The 19,063-nt window shown below is 45.3% G+C and overlaps 1 protein-coding gene across 4 annotated transcripts in view; it reads left to right on the top strand.

Moving 5' to 3' along the window:
• LOC136174212 (2-acylglycerol O-acyltransferase 2-like) overlaps positions 1 to 19,063 on the top strand; it is an 85,482-nt gene that overhangs the window by 36,099 nt on the left and 30,320 nt on the right. The window contains exons 2-7 of one of the 4 annotated variants that reach the window (XM_065944201.1): positions 1,086 to 1,206; positions 11,623 to 11,801; positions 14,495 to 14,699; positions 15,015 to 15,189; positions 16,055 to 16,254; positions 17,675 to 18,040. In XM_065944201.1, coding sequence (XP_065800273.1) covers positions 11,637 to 11,801; positions 14,495 to 14,699; positions 15,015 to 15,189; positions 16,055 to 16,254; positions 17,675 to 17,829 — 900 coding nt within the window. In that variant the 5' untranslated portion in view covers positions 1,086 to 1,206; positions 11,623 to 11,636 and the 3' untranslated portion in view covers positions 17,830 to 18,040. Of the gene's footprint in view, positions 1 to 1,085; positions 1,207 to 11,622; positions 11,802 to 14,494; positions 14,700 to 15,014; positions 15,190 to 16,054; positions 16,255 to 17,674; positions 18,041 to 19,063 lie in introns of those variants that run through there. The other 3 variants (XM_065944199.1, XM_065944200.1, XM_065944198.1) reach the window with 3 other exon arrangements.

Genomic DNA, 19,063 nt, shown 5'->3' with positions numbered 1-19,063 from the left:
TGCTCTCCCTTAGATCACCTACCCTAGGCAAGTCAGCCACCATATTGGGAGGATACTCAGGCAAACTCAGTTCCAAATAATGAGGAACTGAGGCCTCCTACTATCAGCCATATGAGTGACCCAAATTAGAAGTGCATCCTCCAGCTCCAATTGAACCTTCAAATGAAAAGAACTCTGGGTGACATTGGGATTGCAGCTTCATGTGAGACCCTGAAGCAGAAGCACCCGGCTAGTCATTCCTGATATCCTAACCCATAGATATTATGTGAAATAATAAATATTCATTATTGTTTGAAGTGCTGAGTTAAGGGTAATTTTCATCTTAAACACGCTCAATGTGTGTGTGGATTTTCAGTCAAATTTTTAGAGCAGTTATAGGTTCACAGAAAAATTAAGTCTAAAGTACAAAGTTCTCATATATGCCAGTCTCCACACCCATACAGCCTCCCCAGCTACCAACATCTGGCACCAGAGCAATTCATTTATTATGATCGATGAACCTACATTGACACATTGTTACTCAAAGTTCATAATCTACATTAAGGCTCACTCTTCCTGTTTTACTCTTTGTGGGTTTTGATAAATGTATAATAACATGTATCTACCATCATAGTATCCCACAGGATAATTTCACTGCCTTAAGAATCCTCTGGGCTCTGTGGATTCACCTGTCCCTCCCCATTAACCCCTGACAACCACTGATCTTTTTACTGTCTCTACAGTTTTGTCTTTTCCAGAATATCAAACAATGGGCATCATATATTATATAACCATCTCAAATTGACTTCTTTCACTTACTAATATGCATTTAAGTTTCCTCCATGTTTTTCATGGCTACTTTTTAGCAGTAAATAATATTTCATTGTTTGGATATGCCACAGTTTATTTGTCCACTCACGTACTGAATGATATCAAGATTGCCTCCATACTTAGCAAATATAAATGAAACTGCTATAACTTTATGTGCAAGCTTTAGAATGCACATGTTTTCAACTCATTTGAACCAATATAAAAGAGCATGATTACTGTACTATACGAGAAGAGTATGTTTCATTTCTTAAGAAAGTGCCAACTGTCTTCCACAGTGACTACCATTTTGCATTGACAGCAGCAGCCAATGGGAGTTCTTGTTGCTTCACATGAATGTCATCAGCATTTGGTGATGTCAGCATCCCAGATTAGGATCATTCAACTACGTGTGCAGTGGTATGTCATTGTTGTTTGAATTTACATTTCCCTAATGAGATATAATGTGGAGCATCTTTCGATATGCTGATTTGCCATCTATACATCTCCTGGGAAGTGTCTGCTTAGGTCTTTTGCCTTTTTTTTTTTTTTTTTTTAATCAGATTGTTGCTTTTCTTATTGTTGAGTGTTCAAAGTTCTTTGCACATTTTGGGTAATAGTCATTTGACATATTTGCCTTCTGCAAATATTTTCTCCAAGTTTGTGGCTTATCTTCTTGTTCTTTTGACAGTGCGTTTTGAAGAGCCAAAGAGTTTAATTTAAGTTCACCTTATCTCTTTTTCACGATTGTGCCTGTGATTTGGTATGCAAAAAGCCATTGCCATTCTCAGGTTCTCCTAGATTTTCTCCAGCTTAATCTAGGAGTTTCAGGTTTTTGCATTTTAACTTTAGTTCTATAATCTATTTTCAGTTAATTTTTGTGAAGGGTGTGAAGTCTGTCTAGATTCATGGACTTTTTTTTTTTTTTTTTGGTATGTAAATATCCAGTTGATCCAGCACCATTTGCTCAAAAGACTATCTTTTGTCCAGTGTGTTTCCTTTCTTCCTCTGCCAAAGATCAGCTGATGATTTGTATGGGGGTCTACTTGGGGGTTCTCTATTCTGTTGCATTGATCTATTTGTCCCTTCTTTCAACAATACCATCCTGTCTTATTTTTAGTCATACCAGAGTATTCAAGACTTATGGTAAAGTAACAAACAATCTAATATTAGCTAACTCATACTATATAATTATATAAACATTCAGATGATTAAATATTTATGTATGAAAGCAATATTAAATTCTTAATGGAGAAGTTTTTTCTGAGAAAAAAAGTATTTTGGAGTTTATTTTTTACACATCTTTTAATGCAATATTCTATATTTTCATTTAAAAGGGAAATAAAGCATGAAAAAAACTTAGTATAGGGGCTCAGTATGGGAAGTTACCTGGATTGAAACACCAAGATACTACTGTGGGCTTAAAGAAAAGAACTTAGAAAATAATTCTCAATGTCTTTTAGGTATGTTTGGTTTAGTTGCTCAGTTGTGTCTGACTCCTTGCAACCCCATGGACTGCAGCAAGCCACATTTCCCTGTCTATCACCCACTCTTGGAGCTTGCTCAAACACATGTTCATTGAGTCAGTGATGCCATCCAACCATCTCATCCTATGTTCTCCCCTTCTCCTCCTACCTTCAATCTTTCCTAGCATTAGGGTCTTTTCCAATGAGTCAGTTCTTCGCAAAGGTGGCCAAAAACTTGAAGCTTCAGTTTCAACATCAGTCTTTCCAATGGACTGATTTCCTTTAAGATTGACTAGTTGGATCTCCTTGCAGTCCAAGGGACTCTCAAGAGTCTTCTCCATTACCACAATTCAAAAGCAGCAATTCTTTGACCCTCAACTTTCTTTATGGTCCAACTCTCACATCCATACATGACCACTGGAAAAACCATAGCCTTGACTAGATAGACCTTTGTCAGCAAAGTAATGTTTCTGCTTTTTAATATGCTGTCTAGGTTTGTTGTAGCTTTTCTTCCAAGAAGCAAGCCTCTTTTAATTTCATGGCTGCAATAACCATCTGCAGTGATTTTGGAGCCCAAGAAAATAAAGTCTATTACTGTTTCCATTATTTTCCCATCTATTTGCCATGAAGTGATGGGACTGGATGCCATGATCTTAATTTTTGGAATGTTGATTTTAAGCCAGCAGTTTCACTCTCCTCTTTCACTTTCATCAGGAGGCTCTTTAGTTTCCCTTCACTTCCTGCCATAAGGATGGTATCATCAGTATATCTGAGGTTATTGATATTTCTCCTGGCAATCTTGATTCCAGCTTGTGCTTCATCCAGTCTGGCATTTCCTATGATGTACTCTGTATATACATTAAATAAGCAGCATGACAATATACAGCCTTGACGTACTACTTTCCCAATTTGGAACTAGTTGTTGTTCCATGTCCCATTCTAACTGTTGCTTCTTGACCTGCATACAGATTTCTCAGGAGGCAGGTATGGTATTTCCATCTCTTGAAGAATTTTCCACAGTTTGTTGTGATCCACACTGTCAAAGACTTTGGCATAGTCAATGAAACAGATGTAGATGTTTTTCTGGCATTCTCTTGCTTTTTTGATGATTCAACGGATGTTGGCAATTTGGTCTCTGGTTCCTCTGCCTGTTCTAAATCCAGCTTGAACATCTGGAAGTTCTTGGTTCATGTTCCATTGAAGCCTTGCTTGGAGAATTTTGAGCATTGCTTTGCTCAATTTGCACTTTGAATTGCAAGGTCAAGGTCAATTTGCACTTTGGAGTGCAATTGTACACATTTTCAGCATTACTTGATTTTCTAAATCAAAGTAAGCAATGTCTATTTTTAAAAAGCTGACAAATATGAGTATATTAAAATTTAAAATAGTTTGTCATGCAGTGACACCTTAAAACAAAGCTAGATATTGAAAAAGAGATCCACAATATGTAAAGACAAACAAACACTATAGGGAAATAGCAAAAATTAAGAAGGAGTTTACAAAGAGAGGAAATGCCTCCAAATAAAGACATGTTCAATGTTCATGAAGAGGAAATACAAATCAAGATCCCCATTCAATATCACTCTACAGGCTAATAAATAATTAGAAGTCTGTCCACACCAAGGGCCAGAGAGGATATGCATCCAAGGGATCTCATATATATTTCTGGTGAGAGTGTAAACTGTTGCTGCTGTTTTGGGAAAAGCCTGGCACTACTCCTCACCAGTTCATGAAGTTACATATGACCTTTGACCTAGCCTTCCCTCTGGCTGTTGAGACTTTGGGAAGGAGAAAGGGTACAGAGACAGAAACCAGTGAGAACACTGGCATCAGAGTCGATCAAAGAGGCTGGCTGTGGGAGTGGAAAGCAACTTCCCCATGCAAGAGATATAAAAATCAGCAAAAGACTAGAGCATGAACTTGTCATAAAATGTTATTCAAATGGTCAATAAACAAATTAAAATGTGCTCCACCTCTCAGGCTAGAAAATCACAGTAAGCACGATGAAGTGTCCCCACATACTCACTATAATGGCTGAAATATTAAGGAGGATGTGGGGCAATTGGAACTCTCGTGTGAGGCTTGTGGGTGTAAATTTGTACAATCACTTTGGGAAATATGTGGTTTTATAAAAAGAGACATGACTGTTCTATTCCTTGGGACTCATTCAACAGAAATGTGTGGAAATGTGAATCAAAGTCATGAAAAGAATGCCCCTATTACTGCATGATACATAGGCGAGTTGGGAAGTCAATAGACCCTAAGAGCTCTCGTCACAAGAAGAATTCTTTTCTTTTGTTTTTATTGTACTATATAAGATGATGGATAATAGTGAAATCTATTGTGGTAGTCACTTCACAACATTTGTAAATCACAAGATAATACTGGATACCTTATGTTTCTATAGTAACGTATATCAATTATTTCTCAAATAAATTTGAAAAAGAAAAACAGAAAAGAAAGCCCTCAGCTGCACAATTTGCAATAGCCAGAAACAGAAACACACCAAAGATCTCTCAGTAGTAAAATACAAGAATTGTGGCTTATTCACACAGTGAAGTCCTATGTGTCAATGAGAACAAATGTACCACAAATACACACAATTTGGATGACTCTCAAAATGTAGTCTTGAGCCAAAAGAGTCAGTTCCAAAAGGCATATTGTGTAAGACTCACTTATTATAAAGTTCAAAGCAGAGACAAAGCTGTGTGAAGTTTGGGGAGGAGAGGAGTGATGGACAAGGTGTTATTGGTCAGTCAGAGCAGAGATCACAGCATTATGTTCACTCTGGGACAATGCATCACTCCTACACTTAGAGTTTGTGCCTTTTCCTGTATGTTTGATATATTTCAATTCAAAGTGTACATTTTAAAGGAGAGATTTAGGAGAACAGGCTGAAAGAGGGGAATGGAAAGGGAAAGAAATAGTCCAGAGTGACTCTGAGGTTTGGTCTGAGGAATCAGGTCATTGAGTCCCCTTTCCTGAGATGACAAAGAGCAGAGGAAACGCTGGTCTGGGCAGGAGAGGGAAGGTCAAGTTCAGTTTTATTGAGGCCATGCTGGAGGTGCTGAGAAGATTATCAGGGAGGATATCAAGTAGCCAACTACATAGTCAAGTCTGGATCCCAGAGGGAAGTCAGGCTGGAGATGCAGTTTGGCAGTGTTTGTCCTGTAGACAGACTCCAAGGCCATGAGTCTGGATGAGGTCTCTGCTGGAAAGGAGGGAGGGTCCAATGGCTGAGGGGGCAGGAGGGCCCTCAAACACTTAGCCTGGTGAAGGATAAGAACCACTGTGGATATCCAGGGGCAGCCAGAGGGGCAAGAGGGAAATCAGGAGAGTGTGGTGTCCACAGATCAAGTGGTTTCAAGGAGGAAGGAAGGACCAACTGTGTCTGAGGTTGCTAGAGGTCAAGATGAGAGCTGAGAACTAACCACTGGATTCAACAGTGTGGAGACCACTGGTGAACTTGTCAAGGGCAGTTCCATGGAGCAGTGATGTCTGAAGTCTGGAGGAGGGAGGACAGAATGGGAGGGGAGGGTGTGGAATGCAGACAGTTATTCCAAGAGTTGTGCTATGCAGGTGAGCTAAGGAATAGGGCAGGAGATGGAGGAGATGGTGGGGACAAGAAATTTTTGATGGAAGTTATTACTGCACATTTGTGGAGGGGAAGAGTGACCTGGCAAGAGAAATAAGACAATTGTTTATTGCTGGGAAGGTATAAAGAGGACAGGATTGCACTATACTTGGTGCTTCACCTGCCAAGAAATGGGCAAGATTTGACAAAAAAAATTATCTGGCAGATAAAGCATTGCCTAAGGAAGCAAATGTATTATTTTCCCTCCATCTCTACCTGGGTCTAGGGTAGTGGGTTCAAAGAATTCTCCTAGGAAAGAAATCCTTGCCAAGTGTGGGCAGGGAGGCATTGGGCACTCACCCTCCCCAGCCCCCACAAACACTTAGACAACCTCCAGCAGAAACAAAAGCCAGCAGTTGTCTCCAACCACAGCAGAGCTCAGAGAAGCCTCCAGAGCCAGCAGAGGAGCCAGCATGGTGGAGTTCGTGTCCTTGTTTTTGCCATGGGAGCGCAGACTGCAGACCTTTGCGGTCCTGTATTATGTCTTCAGCATCATTACCCTGAGTAAGGGGACTGGGTTGGGGGATGGGAGACTGTGGGTTCCTGTCATTCCAAGTACACACAGTGTATTGATGGAACCAAGATGTAGGTCCTGAGGGGACTGCTGAGCCTACTGGTCCTCCTGGAGGCCTCTGCAGGGAGTGGGAATTTGTTAGGTCTGGGGGTAGAAGTCCTCAGCTGTTACTTTGGGCAGGGTTCTTAGCTCTCCTGGGCTGTGGGTTCCACCTGAATACCAGGACAGGGACCCACCTCAAGCTGCTCAGTGTTGTGAGGAAGGAATCAGTGATTCTGGGACATTTGGGTTGCTCAGACTGCTCAGACAGGATTGAGTTCTTGCTTTTCGTGCAGAGAAGAGGAGACTGACTCAGGTGGGTGGGTAAAGAGAGGGGAATAGGGATGAACAGGATGGGGAGTGAGGCGGGGGCCCATAGGGAATGGGCAAGTGAGAAGCAGACGTGGGTCAGACTCTGGCTGAGCAACTGACTGGCTGTGGGACCCTGGAGGATGCATGCCAGGCCTCCCCGTGCCTCCATCTCATCATCTGCAGAATGGGCCCAAGGATGCTGACCTTATCGGGAAGGGGCTGTGGATGAAAGGAAGAAATGTGCTCACTCTTCTCAGCTCAGCCCTGGCCTGGCCCCAGGTAGGGAGCCCAGAGGGTATGTGGGATCTAGTACCTGACCTACTCCCACAGTTAACATGTCTATTATGACAGGAAGGCCACAAACATGCCAAGTTCAGCTCTGCTGAAGGGAGCATTTTTGAGGAGGGCCCAGGATTGAGGACAAGGAAGGGAAAGTGACTGGAAGTGTGTGAGATTCTTCATCTCCCCTGCTGGCACCAGACTGGGTAGAAACTGCTCCCCCTGTGAGTGCTGGTGTTCAGCCTGTACACAGATGCCCCTGCTGTGCTAAGTCACTTCAGTCCTATCCAACTCTTTGCGACCCCATGGACTGTAGCCCACCAGACTCCTCTGTCCATGGGATTTTCCAGGTAAGAATACTGAAGTGGTTTGCCATGCCCTCTTCCAGGGAATCTTCCTGACCCAGGGATTGAACCTACATCTCTTGCGGCTCCTGCATTGCAGGCAGATTCTTTACCACTGGTGCCACCTGGAAAGCCCCCTCTCCTGGTGTTAAACTATGGACATACTCTGTACAGACTGCTCTACAGCCATTTCACACATTCACACACAAACTCACACACACACAGGCACCACAAACCCAGCACACATATCACACACATATACCAGGTGGTCCCTTAGAACCTCCCCCAACTTTACCAGCTAAAATTTTCATCCCAAGTAAAGCCCCCAGTTTCCTGCTCCCCGAATCCCTGATGATTGACTTGTATCTCTGTCTTAAGAGTCATTGTACTTAGTCACTCAGTCGTGTCTGACTCTTTGTGATCCTTATGAACCATAAGCCACCAGGCTCCTCTGTCCATGGGATTTTTCAGGCAAGAATACTGGGATGGGTTGCCATTTCCTTCTTTGGAGGATCTTGCCAAGCCAGGGATCAAATCCTGGTGTCCTGTGTCTCCTGCATTGCAGGTGGATTCTTTATCCATTGAGTTATCAGGGAAGCCCCTAAGGATCATTAAACATTTTAAATTTCCCTGATTACCCTCATTACACAGATGAGCAGAGAAGCTGAGTGCCTAGATATCCAAGATTGTAAGTCTGGGCCCCTCTGCTTCCAAAAGAAGAAAGGGAAGGAGGCAGAAGGAGGAGAAAGGGCTGAGGGTGTGGGAGGAGGTGTGGAGCATGGGGAGGAGGGTTACCCAAGGGCAGGGGACAAGTCCCTTGGCTCCTGGATGAAAGGCACGAAGGGCCCAGAATCAGGTAGACAGACACCTGGGGATCATGGGGATGAGGGACATCTTTCTCACCTGGCCTTGGGGGAGCTTTGTGAGCAGGAGTGTGTCTGACTAGCTGTGTCCATGCCCAGCCCAGCCCGGGACCTGGGAGTATCAGGAAGAGCGCAGGGAGGTCCAGGAGCCCTGCACCTGGAGCTAGAGGGAGGGAAGTTGAGAAGTAGGATGTGAGCCCACCAATGTCAGGAGCTTGTACCTTGTCCCTTATCCTGGGGATAAAGAGGACCTCCAGGAGGGCTTTAGGTATGGGAGGGACAAGGTTCAGTCTTTGGGTACAGGTCCCTGTGGCTGCATTTGGGGTTTATACTCTGTCGAGGGTTTAGGGGGTAGACTGATAATGGCAGGGAGTAGCCACAGTCTACATGAGGGGTCACAAAATTATGCCCCATGAACCAAACCCAGGTGACTGGTTATTTTTGTATTTGCACAACACATGAGCTAAGAATGGTTTTTACATTTTAAATGATCTTGTGTCTATGTAATATCTTCCAAGTTGCCTTTTGAGCTGAATGGCAAAGTCTAACATATTTACAATCTGTCCCTTTAGGTAAATGATTGCTTCCCCTGGTCTAGGGAGGCTGAGGGTAGGTGGAGAGAAGGAACCTCTTTCCAGACATAGTAGGAGATGGGTCTCCTGGGCAGGATTTAAAGGCTGACAGGAGATAAAAGGCTTTCAGTGGGAGAGTGAACACCATACTTACATTGAACAGCTGGTTAACACTGGATGTAAAATATGCATTTGGGGGAGGGGCAAAGAAGCAGCCAGAGAGGTCAACTAGGGCCTGTCACCATGAGCTCAGGGCATAGATACCAATAGTTTCCAATGGGTTACTTGTTTATTGTTTCCTTTCCTCTCCTCTATAACTCTCACACCTCACACAGGAAGGTAAGTTCCATTCAAACAGTTGGTCTTGTTCTCAGCCATGTTTCCAGCTCCTAAAAGAGTTGAAGTCAATGAATATTTATTGAATGAATGAATATTAGGAGCATGATGGAGCCAAAATAGTAGAACTGAATGCCAGATCCCGTCCTAGTAGCTTGCTGTGTGAGTTTAGCCAATTTGCATACGGTCTCTGGGCTTGGTGAAGTGGGGTGAAACATTTTCCCACTTGATATTATGAGGTGAAAGAAATCTCTTTCCTAAGTGACTGAAAAGACTCCCAAGTTTGGGTTTGGGGTAAGGGGGATAGTGAAGTGCAGGGAAGTCTTTCTGGTCAAAGGTAAATGACCAAAATGTGTTTTTTTCCTAACTTTTTTTTTCTGGTTAAAGCTAATATTTGCTCTTGTAACACATTCAAACAAAATGTGTGTCCAAAGTGAAAGATGTCCCCTAAATCCAACCCTGTGGGGAGCCACTAATAACAACTTGATTTGATTCTCTAGAACTGGCTTTCTGAAAGTGGGAAAATCCAATACAGATTTTTAATTTTGCCCCGGGGCAGAGACCTAACTGGGTCATTGTTTTCTTCAAATTAAAAACTTGTAGTGAAAAAATAAGTAAATAAAAATTTTTAATTAATTTGTTTATTTTAATTGGAGGCTAATTACCTTACAATATTGTGGTGGTTTTTGCCATACATCGACATGAATCAGCCATGGGTGCACATGTGTCCCACCTCCTGAACCCCCTTCCCACCTCCCTCCCCACCCTATCCCTCTGTGTTGTCCCAGAGCATCAGCTTTGACTGCCCTGCTTCAGGCATCAAACTTGCACTGGTCATCTGTTTTACATGTGGTAATATATGTGTTTCAATGTTATTCTCTCAAATCATCCCACCCTCGCCTTCTCCCACAGAGTTCAAAAGTTCTTCACATCTATGTCTCTTTTGCTGTCTTGCATATAGGGTTGTTGTTACCATCTTCCTAAATTCCATATATATGCATTCATATAGTGTATTGGTGTTTCTCTTTCTGACTTACTTCTCTTTGTATAATAGGCTCCAATTTCAACCACCTCAGTTGAGCTGACTCAAATATGTTCTTTTTAATAGCTGAGTAATATTCTATTGTGTATATGTACCACAACTTCCTTATCCATTCATCTTCCAATGGACATCTAGGTAGCTTCCATGTCCTAGCTTATTGTAAACGATGCTGCATAAACATTGGTGTACATGTGTCTCTTTCAATTCGGTAAATAAAATTGACGTCAAATTCCTCACCATCTTTTCCCAGTGGCATCCTTTCTCCATCCTCTAGATTTGAGACAGTCAGCTCCAGGAGGGTAGGCAATTTTGTCTGCTGTTCTTCTTGGCTGTACCACCAGCACCTGGCACATTACAGGTGCTCTGTGGGAAGTGAACATCTGTGAGCCTCAACTTACTTTATCCAGATTCTGTATTTTACTACTGTTCAGACTGTGTCCAGAGTGCCTTCCTCCTGGAAGCCTGCTGGGAAAGAGCCCAGCTACACTTCTTCCAAAAGGAATAGAAGTGGAAGCTGACCTTCTTAAGGAATTTGATTGCATGGTGTCAGGAGGAGAGAATGTAGTCTGGAAGGGGCAATAGTCCCTGGAAATTAGGCTCCATTGATATCATAACAACTAACTCTTGAGATGAAACCAGGTTAGCCTGTGGTAGGGACTGAGAATCAAAGATCAGATGGAAATTCCTCATCAGGCCCAGTCCTAGCCCTGCTGCACCCCCAAACTACAGTCCAGTCAGGTGTTGGCCTCTTCAACCTTCCTTCAGTAGGAAAGGGCATGGCAGGCAGAGGAAACTGAATGAGCAAAACCTAAGAGGTTAAAGGAACTCACGCCATCAGAGGGGTACTGAGCATCTTAGTGTAGCTGGAGCTAGAGGGCTTGTTCATGAGCTAGGCTGGAGTAAGTTTCTGAGGAGACTGAATGTCAGGCTGAGTTGCTTGGGCTTTGCCTCAAAGTTATGAGAAGTTTAAGTAGCGGGAGGAATCTAGTGGGATTTATCCACGGAAAGATGGACAACGAGTGTACAGAAGGAGGGCTGGGCAGAAAGAATGTCTCCATTTCTCCGAGGTCCCAAAGAAGTATAACTAGAAATAATTTATGCACTCACTGGGCATACTGGAAATGTATTGAGAACCTGGGAAAGAAAGACTTCTTAACAGACAGGGAGGGAAAGGGAAGGGAAAACCAGAGTGAATGAGACAGCATGGTACAGTGGGAACAAGTGAGTTTGGAGTTAGTCCTAGTGTCAAATCCAGGGTTCCAGTGTAGCACATTCTGGACTGCATTTTCTCCTCCTTGGAGTACTGGGGAGGCTGACCTGTTCTCCCTGGGGTGAGGGCTGGACAGGACAGTGCTGCTAGTACTGGGCATATGGGGAGAGCGCATCCTTCACCCTGGCCATTAGTACCCACTAATGCTCCTGCTTCCCTTCCCAGCCTTCATCTGCTATATGGTCTTCATAGGCCTCCTGTTCACAAGATTCTGGATCTTCCCTATCCTGTATGCCACCTGGTGGTACCTGGACAGAGACACGCCACGGCATGGAGGCAGGCACCTCCGGGCATTCAGGTCCTGGATCTTATGGAAGTACATGAAAGACTATTTCCCCATCTCGGTGAGTAATGGAACTATCTGGGGTGTGGCCAGGACTGTAGTGCCCCACGTTTCCATGGGGAAGTGTGATTCTGTGTGCAGTGAGTAGGGTACTGGGCTTGGAGAGACGAACCAGGCTTCCACCGCTATGGGGCCTGGAAGAGAGTCCAGCCTCTGTCTGCCATGGTTTTCCATCTGCAGAGATGTACGGCCGATATGAGGATTGATGAATGAATAGGATTTGAAGGAGTCTTGTGGGCCATCTAGTGTGACACACATATGTAACTTACCTGCACCTCTCAGCAGCCATGCTTGAGGGTGCAGGTAATAAAGTCATGTCGTCGTTAGAGACCTTCTGGCCTTACAGTTCATCATATAAGCAGACAGGCACCCAGGAGAGAGGAAGGTATGACCAAGGTCACACAGGAAGTTCTTTTACTAGCTTTACAATTAGTGCATTTCTGGGTAGAAAAGCAAAACAGAGAGCCCTGAACTGGTTCTCAGGTTTTATCCTGTTGCAATGTGGGTATGGTATGCATTCTTGGGAAGCCTTTCCTGTTCTGATCTCAGTTTATCCATGTATCCCCTAAGCAGTCTGCTCCCTCCTACTCTGGGTGCCTCTGATTCTCTGACTCACGGCTCCTCGTGGCCATTGTGAAGTCCTGACCACAGACCCAAAGATCAGTCCTGATGGAAGAAAACTTATTGATTTGACCAACTCCATTCTGCTCTTTTCTTTTTCACAGAGAGAATAAACTCAGTCTGTATTCAGCGAAGAAAGGATGGCTCATTGACCAAATAGGGTAGGGAAGGCAGAAGGGAAACAGAGTGCCAGGCAAGGGCAGGCAGCTGTCCTCTGCACACAGGAGAGAAGAAATATATGGAGTATATTCTTTGGGCCTGGGCAGAATAAGTTCTAATACCGTGTGTGCAACCTACCTACTGCACACCTTATTGAGTATAATAAAATAGCCTTTCTGAGCCTCCATTTCTTCATAGGTAGAGATGATACAGCATACATCATTGGGTTGTGTGGATCCCATGAGACATCAGGTCATCCTGGAGACCTCAGGACAGCATCTGGCTCTCTTTACAACTGGAGTTACTGTCAAATGCATGACTGGGAAAAAAAATGATGCTGAGAAATTCTGTGCCTGTCCTTTGCACCCCCTTCCTTCCTTCCTTCGTGAGGTTCCAGGGGTATTTCTCAGCCCTAAAACTATTGCCAGTGGTGGGACATCGAACTTGATTTGCAGAAATTCCACCTGCACAGTGTTCAGGATTGTTGCCCACTGGAGTCTTTTGGCATCGCCATATCCATAGGAGGGGCAGTAGCACCAAGTAGCCAGCAGAGATATGACATGCACTTTGCCTCACCTGGCCTGGGCTGTGGGCCTGCAGATTTTAGACCTAACCACCTCCCAGGAGACCCTTCAACATGTCCACACATATTTATAGTACAGGTCCTTCAGGGATCTTGGGGAGGACAACATTTTTGTGGTCCCAGGTAGGGAGCCCCCTCTCTGTTGGTGCTCCCCCACATTCATAAGCCTCTGCACTCTGTGTCAAATGAGCATGTATTTCTGAACTTCCTTCAATTCTTACTGACTTAATGACCTAAAGTCTATTGGTAGAATTATAAGCAATTTTAGAAATTTAGAATTTAATTCAGAATTATAAGCAAATTTATATTATAAGCAATATAATATTGCTTATAATTATTATATTTTGATCACTTATATTTATATATTATAATTATTATATTTATAATTATTAAATATTGCTTTATATTTATATATTATAATTATTATATTTTAATTGCTTATAATTATCATATATTATAAGCAATTTAGAATTATAAGCAAATTTAGAAAACTATTTTAGCATACTGGATCTTTCTAAGTATATCCTATGGCCTCCCTAAAGAACTAATGGTGGAGAATCAGGCAATGTTTCCCCTAGGACAAATTGCCTCTGCCTCATGCTGATGATAAGTCCAGGAGCTGGGTTTCTTTGTGAAGATTTCATTATCCTGGAGCAGCAGTGTCTTCACAGGCCAAGGCCTGAGCAAGGGTGCAGTGCTGTGGGCAGGCTGTGAACTGGTACCAGGAAGTGCTGCAGACTTGGCATGACACACCCCTGACCCTCCCCACCCACACCTGTGGGCATCACAAGAGACTTCATGCCCCTCCTCTCAGCCCCTACCTTCAGCACCCTGGGGTGTCTTACACTGAGTCACAGGGACTCAGAAGTTCAGCCCTCCATCTGAGACAGGACCCCAGCTGCCACAGTCCTTGGAGAGATGCTCACTCCCTCCAGTGATGGCTCCTTCATTCTGGGAGGGCTCTGCCTGGGACAAGGTCTCTCTTTACATATGACAGGGGCTTGTGTCCCTGTCACCCTCCCAGAAGTCCTACCTCTGTCTTGGGCAGGAGGCCTCCCTTCCCTGGTGGGCTGTATTGGCTTCATCCCTTCATGAGTCCGCTCTCTCTCCCTCTTCATTCCACGGTCTTCCAGAGCATCTCCTCTGCTCCAGGCCTGCAGTGGGGACAAGAATTCTCAGACAGGCCGTCTCTAAACTCAGGACACTCACATGGGGGTGTGATAGCACTTGGGCACAGGGGAGACATAGAAGAGATCAGCACAGAAAGTCAGAACAGAGACTGGGGAGGGCACAAGCAGCAGCCCCGATTCACCAGGCTGCCGTCCCTGCAGCTGGTCAAGACTGCTGAGCTGGATCCCTCCCGGAACTACCTCGCTGCCTACCACCCCCACGGGATCATGGGCATTGGAACTGTTACCAACCTGTGCACTGAGGCCACTGGCTTCTCCTCGATCTTCCCTGGCATCCGCCCACATCTTATGACACTGAACATGTTCTTCCAGGTCCCCTTCATCAGGGATTACATCATGTTAGGGGGTAAGTCTTCCGACCATTGGATTGCCCAGGTATATGAGGGTTGGAGACATGAGGGAGGTTTTTAGGAAGGGTTGCCAACAATCAGAACTTCCTCTAAGAGCATGTATGTTAGAAAAGGAGGTTAGATATAAGAAAGCACTTTCCACAGTTCTATGCCCAGCAATGAGCTCGGTGAGGGGTTGTGTGGAGAGAAAGGACTCCGTCCCAGTCCTCAGGGAACTCCCAGCTGGGAGAGGGGAGCCCAGGGTACCCCGCCCACCCCCCACAGTCCCTGCCCGCTTTATCCTGTATCTGACCACCATCCTCTCTACCCAGGACTGGTCTCAGCAGACAAGGAGAGTGCTGCTCACATTCTGAGCAGGGAAGGAGGCGGCAACCTGCTGGGCATTGTTGTTGGGGGCGTCCAGGAGTCGCTGGACGCCAAGCCTGGAGCCTACAAGCTGGTGCTGCGGAACCGCAAGGGCTTCATCAGGCTCGCCCTGATGCACGGGTATCAGGGAGAGGGCTCTTAGTTCAGCTGGAGATTGACAAACGTTGTATTTTGCTGGAAAGACTGAGAGATTAATGTAAATCCTATTTTGGCAAGAGATGCTCAGTCCGTTCACAGTGAAGATTCTGTCTTGGTGATAGATGTACTATGTTGTGGTATGCTTAGTCACTCAGTAGTGTCCAATTCTTTGTGAACCTATGGACTGTAGCCCACCAGGCTCCTCTGTCCATGGAGATTCTCTAAGCAAAATTACTGGAGTTGGTTGCCTTGCCCTCCTCCAGGGGATATGCCCAACCCAGGAATCAAACCCACATCTCCCACATTGCAGACATTCTTTGCCATCTGAGCCACCAAGCCCTAGATGTATTGTGTCATGCCCAAAAACCCAGAGAAGATTCTAGAAGGGAGACTTGGTGATCAAAGGGACGAGATGTGAAGGATCATAATGCCCACAGTTGGCATTAGATCTGAAACCTAAGGCTTCTGTGAGAATAGTGTTTGTGAAGTAGCTTTTAAGCTTTAGCTATTCTCCTACCCTGAAACACTCTTTAAGAATATAAGCTAGCTGGGGCAGAAGAGATTTTTCAAGAAAGTTTGGAGATGTTTTAAATCAGAGAGGACTCTGCAGCATTCTGGTCTCCCTGTCATGGTGTAATGGGGAGGTGATGGCCCCAAGAGGAGCCAGTAACTGCTTGAGTCATAAACCAAGGCTGTGGCAGGTCTGAGAGACACCTGAGACCTCCTACTTTTGGTCCATGGTTCTGTCCTCTGCTCCAGCTCCCACTCACTATGTTCTTACAGGAAGCTAGTGACCAACTTGTGCCTCCTTGCCCCTCCATATGCCCTCTTTCTTGTCTCCCTCTAGGGCAGCTCTGGTGCCTATCTTCTCCTTTGGGGAGAATGACATGTTTGACCAGATTGAGAACTCTCCTGGCTCCTGGTTGCGCTGGTTCCAGGAACAAATTCTGAAGATCGTGGGAGCTTCCATTCCACTCTTCTATGGCCGTGGTGTTTTCCAATACAGTTTTGGTCTTATGCCCTACTGCCGGCCCATCAACACTGTAGGTAAGCCAAGACCCAGGCTGGGAGGGGTTGGGTTACGGGGCAAGGGACTTGGGCTTGGGCTAAAGGGGAATGGAAATGGGCCAGACACATCCTTGTCCTCCTGGAGTTCAGGTTCTATACTGGGAAATGGACATATAGGCAAGTAACCCAGATGAAAGGCATCTGAGATGAGAAGAGTAACAGGGGCATAAAGACAAGTTGCCATTACTGATAACTGAGCACCTGCTGCGCCAGACACTGCATTGGCTCCTTCTATGCAGCTGCTCAGTTGTCCTTACAACCTTGGAAGCAAAATCTATCATCCTCATTTTACTGATCACAAAACGAGACCTATAGAAGGTAAATCATTTCCAAAAGATGACCTTGAATGTGAGTAACACAATTGAGATTTGAGTCAGGATCTACTTGACTCTTACTATGCCAGAGGGAGGAGTTTTTACCTCTGAGAAGACAATCCCATAAGGCTTACTAGAGAAGATGGATATAAGGGCAGTGCACTCCAGGTCTGTTAGAATGGTGTATAATAGCAATCATCAGGCTACGAAGGACAACCTGAAGAAATTTCCTATAAATAATGGGCATGGGCTTTAGTGCATGGATTTAACACCATCTTTTCAGTTATTTGGTCATCTCATTTGCTCTCCTCTTGGATTCCAACTATCTTCCAATGGCAAAGCTTGTAATGGGAAGTCTGTTTATCTCCGTTCACCCAGTTACCTTTAGTTGAGTCCAGGCAGTCAAGAGTTTCCCTGGATTTGTGGGTAATATTTTCAGGAATGTTATAGGGCTGCTGCCTCCATATGACTCTGAAGAGAAGAAGACATGACAGCTGCTTTCTGAACCAAATAGAACCGAGGAAGGAAGTTGATAGGGCCTCCTATTTCCTCCTTAGAATGGGGGGCACTGCCCTCTAGCATAGCAGGAGAGAGGGAAGTAGGGTGCTTGGGGTGTGGGCCACCTCCTCCCAGACATTTGGGAGTGTCCAATCATGGCATCTGAGACTCCCAGGTTCACATGTCCCTGAGACTAAGAGCACATGCCCAGGGCTTACAACCTGACACTGATTCTGCCTAGCTGTGTGACATTAAACAAGTTACTTAACCTCCCTGAGTTTAACACCTCAGCTGAAAAACAGAAAGCAAGCTCTATCCTTTTAGGATTGCTAGGAGGATAAAAAGAGATCACGCATTAAAGTATCTAACACATTGCCTAGCAGGAGGTCATGCAGTCTGTGACATTTTATTATCAGAGCTTGGAGTTGCCCTAATAGCTAGATTAGGTCACCCAAAATACAGTTGGAAGGGAGGCAGTATAGGCACCTTCCAGCAGGTGTGAACACCGGCACGGGGTCCTGCCCCATGGGATCCTGGGACTCCAGTGGTTCCTGCTCTGGGCCACCACTCACCTCTGTGTCTTTCAGTGGGGAAGCCCATCGAGGTGCAGAAGACACCACATCCCTCCCAGGAGGAGGTGGACAGGCTACACCAGCATTACATGAAGGAGCTGGAAAATCTCTTTGAAGCCCACAAGCTCAAGTACAATGTTCCCAGAGACAAACACTTGGAGTTCTGCTGAGCAGAGGCGCTGCCCCAAAGGGCAGGGCTGGACTGGGGAGGCTGAAGGGAAGGTGTTGTGATCCCAGAAGGCTTCCTGGAGGTGTCTGTTGAACACATCTCCAGAGCCTTCACTGACTCCTGCAGCTCCACCCCATGCCAGGCCCCGGGTCACAGTTGACTCCATGCAGAGGAAACCAGACTCTGGCATCAGGGATTTGCTCTCCTGCACTCACTCCTCTGTAATGGGCCCTCTCCTTGGTTCTGCCCACCTGAGAAATGGGAGAGATGCTGAAAGAGAATAATGTCTGTGTCTCTGTCCTCTGTGGTCCTGTCACTCAATGGGCATGACAAACTGCAGCTCCAGGTGGTAGGTTTCTCTTCCTCTGCCTTGAGTGACAGCTGGAAGCAGCCACCAGTTGCAGCCATTTCTCCTACAGGTTCCCTCATCCTGCATCCTACCTGTCCCAGGTCCTCCCTCCCTGAGCTGGAGAGGAGGGAGAAGTCACAGTCCCCTAACTCATCCTGGCACCTTTGAGTTTCTAAGTCCTCTGAGCCCCGGGCTGGCAGCCAGAGGGAGATCCAGAAGTTGGGGGAAGAGAATTGTGCTCTGTCACTGGCTAAATGACTGCTGAGTCTTAGTTTCCCTGGGTGACTAAGATGAACTTTGACCTCAATTCTGAGGTCACATTAGCTAAGAACTTTTTTTTTTTAGCTGAGAACTTCAATGGCAGTTCCTACTCATTCAGCCTTAACAGTGACACGGAATCGGGGCTCCATAAACTTCAATTCAACAATTGGAAGATTCTGAGAATTCCCTAGGAGTCCAGTGGTTACGACTCTGCACTTTCACTGCCAGGGCCCGGGTTCAACCCTGGTAGGGGAACTAACATCCCTCAAGCCACTCAGTGTGGCAAAACAAAACACAGACACAATTGAAAGATTCCATTTAATCTTTTTCTCAATCCTTCCACCTCCAACCAGGAGGGCTGGTCAAAAGCTCACCTTTGATCCCCAGCCTGGCCCCTAGCCCTGCTGTCCTGTGCCCCCTTCCCAGATGGTGGCTCAGATGGGCCAGAGAATAGCATGTTGCCTCTTCCTTTCTAAGCAGTCAACTCCAAATAACCACCTCTGGCCTATTTTGTGGGAGACATGGGTTATATTATGTAAAGAAACAAGGCAGACCAGCCAGAGAAGGAAGGCCACACATGAGGAGTGAATGGTCTTATGCATCTGCAAGAAGAGAAGATAGGGCC

Source organism: Muntiacus reevesi, chromosome 9 (assembly GCF_963930625.1).
Source record: "Muntiacus reevesi chromosome 9, mMunRee1.1, whole genome shotgun sequence".
NCBI lineage: Eukaryota > Metazoa > Chordata > Mammalia > Artiodactyla > Cervidae > Muntiacus > Muntiacus reevesi.
Note: the sequence above shows the minus strand (reverse complement) of the source record. Positions and strands in the feature narration are given on the sequence as shown.